At 36.9% G+C, this 10,792-nt stretch overlaps 1 protein-coding gene across 1 annotated transcript; it reads right to left on the reverse strand.

Annotated features, from left to right (window-relative positions):
• Positions 1–5,480: 5,480 nt before the first annotated feature.
• Positions 5,481–9,045, reverse strand: LOC149848809 (uncharacterized). The gene is made up of 2 exons (XM_089997551.1): positions 8,878–9,045; positions 5,481–5,964 (listed from the first exon to the last, which is right to left on the reverse strand). Exons 1-2 carry the CDS (start codon positions 9,028–9,030, stop codon positions 5,536–5,538), a joined length of 582 nt encoding a protein of 193 aa, XP_089853677.1. The 5' UTR covers positions 9,031–9,045; the 3' UTR covers positions 5,481–5,535.
• Between the last annotated feature and the right edge of the window lie 1,747 nt (positions 9,046–10,792).

Consider the following 10,792-nt stretch of genomic DNA (forward strand, 5'->3'; position numbering starts at 1 on the left):
TTTTTCCTTAAATTGCAGTACTTTTTCCATTATATTCAGTAACATGAGGTTCTATATTGCCAAGAGCTTGAGATTGTTCTTTCATGCTTCATGTATGTCATAGCTGCAGTTACTTGGCAGCATTAGATTTTAACTTTGTGCTGGGCCTATTAGTTTGTGGTTGTATGGGAAAGGTGTGATTAGCTGGTGCAAAGATGTTACTTATTATTCTTTTTTGTGAACATGTTTGCTGTGTTTGTCTGCAATATTTAGTTTTCTTAAGAAGACTAGCACTCGCACTTGTTTTAGGTTTATTTGACAAGTTCTGGGTTTATCTCAGTGTTTTAAAACTCGCCGAGTCAACTCGTTGACTTGGCTCGGCCCTCCAGCGAGTCAACCCGGCAAGGCAAACTCGGTTTGCCAAGACTCGGGCTTGACTCGGCCTGACTCGGGCAAGTTCTAGGATGTTTGAAATTTGATTTTTTGGGTATTTCAGAATAAAAAAAATTTGTTTCTTGCATCAATAGGGAATAATTAATTGGCTTGTATAATTTGATCAGTTGTCTTGAGAATTTCTTCTTTGATTTTGTTATGGATTTTCTCACACATAGTATGTAACACATACTTTCTCTCAAATATCTTTCTATTTTTCAAATTACTGAAATGGCTATAATGTTAATTTATTTTTTATGACTGAATAGGATCATGACTTTGAAAAGAATTTGTCTTTAGCTATGTGTAGTTGGAAGTGTACACTACATGAGCAAGTTTCATGTGCTTGTTATGACTGTGATTCTTGAGCCTATAGTATGGCTGAATTTCTCTTACAAAGCACATTGGATATCCTTCATAGTTTCATCTCAAAAACTATAAGCCTCGGCCCCTCATTCTGTTGTTCAATATTGTCTTTTATTAGATGATTTCCTTGTGAGTTTATTCTGCATAATCAGATACTGTGGCCAATTTTTTCTGGCAGTCATCCTAGTGCAGCTTAAAAGTGTAATTCTATATTGTACGTGGTTATTTTTTATATGTGGGCATGTTTCATAAAGCACAAGTCCAGTATTTTCTGAGTCAGGATCAAACTCTGATTTTGAAGTGGATTGGACCTACAAAAGATAGAACCTAGTGAACTGGCCATTACAACATTTATGAGTTGGTCAGGTCTCATCAACTTCAGTACAGACCAAGCATGGACCATTTTAAAAAGTCCCAACTACAGACATATTTTGCTTAACATGAGCCCTTGTATATGAGTTTATCATCTCTTGTTTACTGAAAAACATGGTTTGAGACAAATTATATATTATTTTCTTTTAAAATCAAAAGTTAACAAAACCCGGTCCGAGTTACCGAGTTGACCCGTCGAGTCACGAGTCAATAAAGAGCGAGTCGAGTCCCGAGTCACGGGTTTTAAAACCTTGGTTTATCTCTCTTTTTTGCTATCTGGAATTCTGGATTATTTTTTATGTATCATTTTTTGACATGTTCGCTGGTTACATTGCAAAAGGGGTTTTTATTAGTTTAGCCTGGTTATTTTGTATAGTGAACCCCTTGTGTATTGATCTACCCTTTGTGTATTAAATATAAATATGCCATTGGCATCCCCATTTTGATTTATTTCATTTCTTTCTTCCAAATAATTACCACAGGAATGGCATCTCAGCAAATCAGTTCTGTATCTACTCAGAGTGCATATATATACACCTGAACACTTTTTGAGCCTATCGCAAGCCTACCCGACTTTAGAAGGATTTTTCTTATTTTTTCTAAAATCTGACCATACAAATGTGGTCTATATGCTTGATTTTATATGTATCGACTCTTGGATCATCCGATTACGACACCCAGTTAGGTTTTTATATGATTTAAAAATCAACGGTCTACAATTTTCAAAAATATTTAATGCTTAAGAAATCATTCTTTTATTGAGAAAACATGATCCAAGTGTCATTTCTTAGCAAATCAACCATGCTGAACACATCTGCAGGGTTAGAATTGCAAAAAACATCCTGAAAACCCCTATTCACTGGTAGGAGCATGATGGTCATGCTCAAAAGTGATCCGGCATCTAGCACACACACACACACACACACATATATATATATATATATATATATATATATATATATATATATATATATATATATATATATATATATAAAGTGTTAGATGATTCTTTACTGCACCTAGATGATTCTTCTTCGGATAGGTGCAACACTCAAATATGTTTTAGGAGAAGCCAAATGTCACCAAAACATCGAACAAGCTCTGATATCATGTCACTCACCAACGTGATTCTACAATGAGCCACTTATGAGCTAAAACCAGGGTTACCAAAAGCGTCATAGGACATGGGGAAGTGCATTTCGGAAGCACGAAATATGACGCTTTCGAAACGTGTTGGGAAGCACCAAAAAACTTGAGAAGCGCTCTTCCTCCTCGCTTTTCTTTCTTTTTTTCATTTTTTTTTGTATTTTTATTTTTGTTTTTCTTTCTTTTTTCTCTTTTTTTTGCTTCTCCTTCGCTTTCCCCTCACTTTCTAGGTCACTTCTCTTTTTGCTTCTGAGACGATTCCGGGTTCACTTCTAAGTCGTCCCACGCTTCTTGCTTCCTAAAATTTTGCAAATGGTTCGCTTCCCACCGTCGCTTTCCCGAGTGACAACTCTGGCTAAAACAGTACTTGAAAGATGATCACTTATGGGTCAAACACAAATAGAATCTCATTAAGGGTTGAAACACATGAAAAACATATATTGAATTAGGGAGAATCCCTTGGAAACAAGCTTACGTTGTGGTGGGGGTTTGCCATATATATATATATATATATAGAGAGAGAGAGAGACGTTGGGACCTACCCAACGGTTAGAACCGTAGCCGTCCAACGGCTCTATAGGGATATTCCCAACAAGCCCTTAAGGCTGGGAATATTTACAATAAATAAAAAAGGAAAAGGAAAAAAATGAAAAAATAAAAATACACTTATTGATTTTGTACATGTGAAAAATCTAAATACCCCCTAGGATATGTATTTACAGAAATACATATGTATATATATACACATGTTTACATTAACAGATATCTCTTCTTGGTTTTGCAGGTGGTGGGAGGGGGGGCGTTTTCCTCCAGGAAGAGATGGGTTGCGGAATGATGGTCCAAGAGGCTGTGGAAATTTCATTGGATGGACGGGCGGGGGGGTTGGTTATGGCAGGGGTGCATTTGGTCGTGGAGGGGACAATTCTCAGCGCATTAATCAAAACGGCGCAGGGCGAGTCATTATGCTGGGGTGGGCTCCAATCTGTGAAAGAGAAGAGATTGAGGTCGACTGTGATTCTGCTCATGTTACCAAACGAACCCCTTTTGTCAGTGAAGTTATAGCACTGCATAATGTCTCAATTGTTGGCATTAATGCCTCTAGAAATGGTGGGAACACCCCTCGGATCATTGGGGTTACATCGGGGGCATCATTGTCATTAACAGCAGCATTTGAGTTAAATTTTTCAAGGTGGAAGATTGGTTGTTATTTTTTCCCCAGTAGCAGGGAGTGTCTAAGAGATACACTTGTCGTATTTGCCCTCCCCACAGAACTTGAATTAGCAGTGATGTTGATGCACACATGTTGCTGTAAAGAGCAATTTTGGCAATGTTTTGGGTAGAATCAAATGGAGGCTTGTTATTTATCATTGTTTTTTCAAATGATTAATTATTTTATCATTATTATTCAGTTTTGGAGTGTCATATTATTTTAGTAAACAGAAGGTACACAAGTTATCATCAAATTTTGGTTTAACAAGAGTTAAATTTGAGTTAAATCATTTGGGATTATCTACCAAAATTTAGATCTTTTAGGAGCTACTTGTTTTGGTGTGTGCTTGCTCTCTCTTATGCTTTCATGCAGAGGCTGTTGGTTCTGTGCTCAGCTGGAAACTCGAGAGCCCTTGTTTGCCAATGTCCAGTAAATCATGGGCTAGCCAATCTCATCACTTGGTCAGTGTTTGTGTTGCATTAGTTCTCACTAGGTTTCATCCACATGCCTGATCATGTAGTCGACCACGCGCTTGTGTGTGCACGTGCATGTGCAGACACACATAAACATATGCTTTTGTAGGCTCACAGTAAGGGCACATTCAGAAGTGAGAAAAGGGGGATTTTGTTTACAAAATTGGAAAAACAGAATGTCCCCCACTCCCCATGGACTTCCAAACAAGAGAAAAATTTTCATGTTTTTGTATGATTTTGTTAGCTGTGCATATGAAAAGCTTCTCCACCTAAGGAGGTGGAGAAATGTGGTAAAGTTTTTCATGGCTATACATGCCATGTTTTTTGTATGGTAAGAATATTTGAATTTATTAAGAAAAAGTTACTTCCAATGCTGGCCTCACATCGGCCAGAAAGGAAAGATTGTGCCAAGTTAATAGAGCTATAGGTTCTTTAGCGCCGAGACAATCCAACCAAGAGCAATGTTGTGGTCCCATGAGTTCATGCATCAGAATTCCCAATATATATATATATATATGAGAGGGGATTGTGTTGCCCTTTTTCTTTTGTTAGGTCACATTAAGACCCTCCAAAAATCATAGTTTTAGGTGTTTTTTGCTAGATTTGAACCGTTGTGTTTATCATTGTTTATTCAATAGAAAACATGCTTTTGATTAAGGATGTGTATTTTAAAGAAGTAAAAAAAATCAATGGTTGATAACTAAAATTTGATGATAAAATATTCACATTTTTACACCAAATCAATTGGAAACAATACTTGCTTAATAAACAAGCAAAGATAAACACATCTAACGGTTCAGATCTAACATAAAACACCTAAAACTATGATTTTTGGAGGATCCTAATGGGGGATAATGACAAAAGGAGCAACACAATCCCCACTCTCTCTCTCTCTCATATATATATATATATATATATATATAAACCCACAACATTAGGTCCCGGTCCCCTTAGGACCCTCCAAAAATCATAGTTTTAAGTGTTTTATGTCAGTTAAATGTGTTTCTCATTGCTTATTTATTAAGCAAGCTTTGTTTCAAATTGATTTGGTGTAAAAATGTGAATATTTTGTCGTCAAATTTTAGTTATCAACCATTGATTTTTTTTACTTATTTAAAATACACAGAGCATAAAGATGTTCAATACACATCTAACGGTTTGAATTTAGCAGAAAACACCTATGATTTTTGGAGGGTCTTAATATAACCTAAAGAAAAAAAGGGTCAGCACGATCCCCACTCTTTATATATATATATATATATATATATATAGCTTTTAAACAGTGTTATATCCTAAACTGTTCTAAATGGCTTCAAAAGAATAAAGTTTTGATTGTTAGATTAGTCCAAGCTCATAGATGTATTTCCTATAGTTTAGTAGAAAACATGTATTAAATTAGGCATTTTTTCATGTTTAGATGCGTATTTAAAAGCGATTGAAAAGCAGCAGCTCATGTTGCACCAAAATTTGGTGAGAGAGAGATTTATCGTGTAGAGTCACTATTGTATAAATGGATAGATTCAATGAAAATAATAAATGTATTGTACATAATCATAGTTAATCTGACTTTTGCAAGTTTGATACAAGGTTTGATGCAGCAAAGGCTGCTGAGCCCCCAACAATGGAAACCAGAGCCACAACTATCTGTACAGCTACCTCCCAAGCATTCTCTTCTGGGATAAAGAAGACAGAAAGAGGTCCGAACAATAGAAGCCCAAGACTGAGGCTCAGCAGAGCAGTAGGGGTCCCTGGGTCTGTGGCTGCAGATAGGACTCCCAACTCCTCTGCCTTTGAGAGTAAGCCCAGCTTCTCAACTGCTGAGAGTGACAGCCCAAACTTCTCAGCTGCAGATAGTAAGCCTGCTTTCTCAGCTTTGCTTAACAGCCTCAGTTCCTGCACTCTCGTTAGGAGCTTAACAGGTGCTGAGTTGGAGTTGGCTAGACGTGGACCTGTGTATGGCTCACCAACAGGAAACACTATTGAACCCTGGTTATAAAGATGACCATATAGTTAGCCAAGCGTTCTAGATGGACTGTCTTGTAAGAAAATCATGCAGCTGCGGAAATCGGCCTAGTTCCAAATTTCTGGTTGTTATGGAACCATGCAAAGAGATATAGTGTTTGTTTAATCAGAACTTCAAAAGCTTAGTTGACAGTATTGGAAGGAAAAACAGAATGATATAATTAAGAGTTCTTGGACCTAATCTCCTTTAAGTCGATAGTAATATTTGGAACTTGCTGAGATACAAAAGAGTCAAGCAGTATGTGCATTAAAGAATCATCATCATCAAGTCTTCTCCAATTTATATGAGGCTGTGCATGCTTCATGCTGGGGGTTATGAAAACCGTCTCACATATATTTAAGAAAATATATGCTCAGGGATAATATTTTTCTTCATATTTATATTGCAGTAAATACTCTAAGTATGGTATAGGAAGCATTTTGTGTGTTACATATCAAAAGCAATTAATGATAAAACATACTTTTGTTGTTTAGCTGCACTGGTTCAGCTTTTACATGAAGTGTGGGATTATTATCACCTCTTGATCGTGTCATGTAGTTTATGTTAACTGAAACGTATGATCAGGATGGACTCTACTAACAAAAGGCATTTTTTCTGTTTTGATGCACTGGTTCAACTTTTACATGAACTGTGGGTTTATTATCACCTCTTGATCATGTAGTTTATGTCAACTGAAACTTATCAATCTTACATCCTGTCCCCACAAGCATATTCTATTGTTTGGCAGTGCTTACCTTGAAACAGTAGGACTGTAGATAAAAGATGTATGTATCTGGGGAAACTCTTCTAGATATTCTATTGCTTCATTATGTCAAATCTGCTCAGGATAATAGCTTGAGATCCTAGATGGATGCACAATCCTAACCGAGATGAGCTGTTTAACAAAACCTACTTGATCATATCGCCAAGGTAGAAAGTCTGCTTCTTGTGACCAGAATTAGTTACCAATAGACAAATAGGCAAAGCTCTGAGACAGTGAAAGATATGTGCATCTGTTAAAACTAAAATGTACTAAAAGACCCTACTAAGTTTATCCAACTTTTTCAAATCAAGAAGAAAACCATGTGTAAGCTTGCAGCAATTTGAACTATTTAGTTTTTCCTAGGAACAGGTTATTTCAAGTGATAACACATAAATCATCCCTTGTAAGAAAACAGATTTTCCAAAGGCAGGCAGAAAATTGATGCATGAAAAAACCATCATCATTCCATCATACCAAAGGCCATGACTACATATCTCACTCATCCTAACCTGGTTACCACTCTATGACCAGAAAGAGATTTGCAGCACTCTTTCTACAGCGCTCACATGCGAATGTGACAAGAAAAGTTGAATAAAGATGTAGAGGTTAGATATCTTATGTATTCTTTATCAATTTGTCTCTCAATTTAGGCTGGTAATTGTGATTAGTCCAGTAATTTGTCCAAACAATAAAGAGGATGACCATTCATTTTCAGCTTTAAAAGGTGATTATGTATACTTTGCTAATGAAACATTAAATAGTTTTATGACAGGTGGGTTTTTTTATTGGGTAACTACGTCACCAAGCTCATGATTTTAACCTACTGTTAATATGAGCTTAGCTTTCAAAAGAGAACATAGCCTGTCTAGCCTACCTTGCTAATCAAGGTTTATGTTGTTGGAAGAGATAATCTTAACTTCCGTTATTGAGCACATGTGATTAAAAACAAAGGAATTTATAAAACATGCTTAGAAATCCTGGGACTGCCATCATGGGTTCATAAAACTAAACAGTGATTACATCCAGGAAAACGGGCAGTTTAAACTTTAAAGCATTCTTTTTTCTAATACCTTAATACTGCAAGGAGATCATGTGATCTACATACATTGTGCAACAAAGTCTATAAATTGCAGATGAGAGAAACAAGGAAAACAAAAAATGGCAACAATTCAAATATTAGTTTTCTTCCACAGGTAAAAGGAAAAGGAAAAGAAAAGAAAATATCAAAGATAGAACTCCAGGACAAATCCAAAATTCAAAGGCAACATAACTAATGATTTATGTTCAACATTTTGTGTGCATGAAACTGACCAACAACTGCTCATCCTAGAAGGCAAAGATAACCAAAAAGGGAAAAAGTAGAAAAGGTCTCAACATTTTGTGTGCATTAAACTGACCAACGACCGCTAATCCAAGAAGGCAAAGATGACCAAAAAGGGAAACGAGTAGAAAAGGTCTACCACATGCTTTATATTCTGATTTTCTTATATTTAAGCATGGATATCATAGAACTCACCCCTATCCCTGCAAAACTACTAAAAAAAGATCAAATGGTGCAAATTAAATGTAAAACATACATTTCTTCCTTCATACAAAAATCAGAAACCCCAACAAGTGAAAATATGAAGGAAATTCTCCATCACCGCCACCATATCTCATCTTCATTAATCCTACGGAATATAAAACCTAAGATAATTAATGTAAAAAGATGACTGAACCAAATTAAAAAGTAGAAAGAAAACTAAAAATCTTCCCCATGCTCTGTATTTTCATACTCATACACACCATATGAGGGCCTTATTCCCAAAGACCCCAAAAAAACATTAAAACACGAGTAAAGGATGAAAACCAGAATCCTAACATGTTTTTCCTCTTCACCAACATCAAAATTGCAAATGAACAAGGAAAACAAAGAAATGAAAGAATGAAAAAAATTCCACCACCACCATCATTATAATCAGCAACCATCATCATCAATAATACGGTTTAAAACAACAGATTAGAGGAGGCAAACACGGAATCTTAACATCCTTTCTCTTCCTGAACGTCAAATTTGTAAAACCAACAAAGAAAAAAGAACAGAAAAAGAAAGAAAACAAAGAAAAATTCCACCGCCACCATCATCATCACTCACCTTCTTCGTGTCAATGGAGCGTGCTGCTGAATTGGGCTTCTGGGCAGCCATCACCAACGCAAAGCTACCATGAAACCCGAGAGTCCCCATGGTGATGGAAGGCTTGGATTCGGCAGAAACGAGCTCCCTCTGATACAAGATGTGGAATCCCATGGTGGTCACTGGTCAGCCTTCACGGTACACGTGTCAGCATCCTGTTGGTTAATTTTTATCTGCGGAAGGATTGGCCTGATCACCACCAGAATCCATCTTGGGCTTCAAAGATGATGTGTATATTCCTCAGCCAGGAAAACGAAACGGTGAATTCCGGTACGATACGAGTACCTTGGTAGAGACTCGGATGGGATGCTGACTTTGACGCTGTACAACTCAATCTGATTCGATCGGTTTGGGCTCGGCCTTTTTGCAGGGCCATTGGTTTGGGGGACTTGAGCAGGTGTGTCCGAGTCGATTTGAAGATGTGGTTTGGGCCTAGTTTAGTTTGGCGTGGTTAGCTGATTGGATGGCTGAAGAGATTGATATCAGACTGGGCTCGAGTCAACTTTGACTGTCAAAGTTTGTTTGAAGCCAGCCTGTGCATATGCCAAAGGAGATTGGGTAAGTTTGGTTTGCTTGGCCAATGTTGTCAGTATCTGCATCGGCTCTGAATCGTGTAAGGCTATATGGTCATAAGGTGACTGATAGCTATTTCAAATGTTCAAATACAAAGATACGCGTTTCTTGTAGATGAAAGGATTTCTCTTAGGGATGTGTTCCAAAACTTGAACTCCTTATAAGTGCAGTGAAAGCGTATAAAAAATCTACAGATATACAAAAAAAAATAACAGTTACGGTACAAGAAAGACATTCAAATTGTAAGTGAGTTGGGAGTGTGGACCTCCCTGACGATTTTGAGCATAAAAACGTGTTCTTCACCCTACATCAATTCTGCATCCGAGCATCCAAATTCTTACATTGGTATCAGAGCCACTAGATTTCTTCTTGTTGGTGCACGTAAATGCGATCAACGTGTTATGAAAAAGTTGTGCCTGCATCAAACGAAATAGATTATGTCGTGTGTGCTCATAGACATTCAAGTGCACAGTTAAGCAAACACATACAGTATCTGAGATAGCAGGTACTTCTTCTAGACCATATAACTCATGCAGAATGAAAGAGTGAGACAATGTAGTCTATCATATGAATCAAATGTTGGTAACAGCTAAGAGCTTAGCCATAGCTGAAAATAATATTTCTAAGTGAATGCAAATCTCCACCATACTAAACAACCTTCCTCCAACTTGAAAGATGGTGTCAATTGCCATGAGATTAAACCAAAAAAGTCTTACTATAACTGAGCTCCCTCTGCAATCAGCCCTTGATCAAGAGCACATGTCAAAAGACAGGAAGGGGGAAGTCATGAATACTCAAGAATCCTTCCCGACAACCTATCACAAGTTCAAGCCTAAAGGCACATTCTTTAAGAAATTTAAGAAGAATAAATTAAACAAGAAGCGTCCAGTGCAAACCAAGAACTCCAAGACTGCAATTAAGGAAGCATATTTTCTTACAAAAAAGCTGAGCATTTCAAGAATAATTGTCTGAATAAAACTAAGAAAGAGAATCCAAGAAAGTAAGTAAATGGAGAACGAGAAATAATATGCACTGTGTCTGAATCATTGATCATAGATAGTGATCTTCTAGGATGGTGGATTGATTCAAGGGTGATGTGACATGTGTCTAGTCAAAAGAAGGACTTGTGGAGATGAAAAAGTTAAAGCCTGGAGATCGTAAGGCATATATGAGAAATAGCACCTATAATGATATGGTCGGAATGAAGACCTACAAGATTCAAGTAGAAAGGACCAATCTCTTACTAACAAATGTACTTTATATACCTTTCATGAGAAGGAATCTTTTAGCAGTAGGAAATTTT

Source organism: Nuphar pumila, chromosome 1, assembly GCF_984573655.1.
Source record: "Nuphar pumila chromosome 1, dmNupPumi1.hap1.1, whole genome shotgun sequence".
Taxonomy (NCBI): domain Eukaryota; kingdom Viridiplantae; phylum Streptophyta; class Magnoliopsida; order Nymphaeales; family Nymphaeaceae; genus Nuphar; species Nuphar pumila.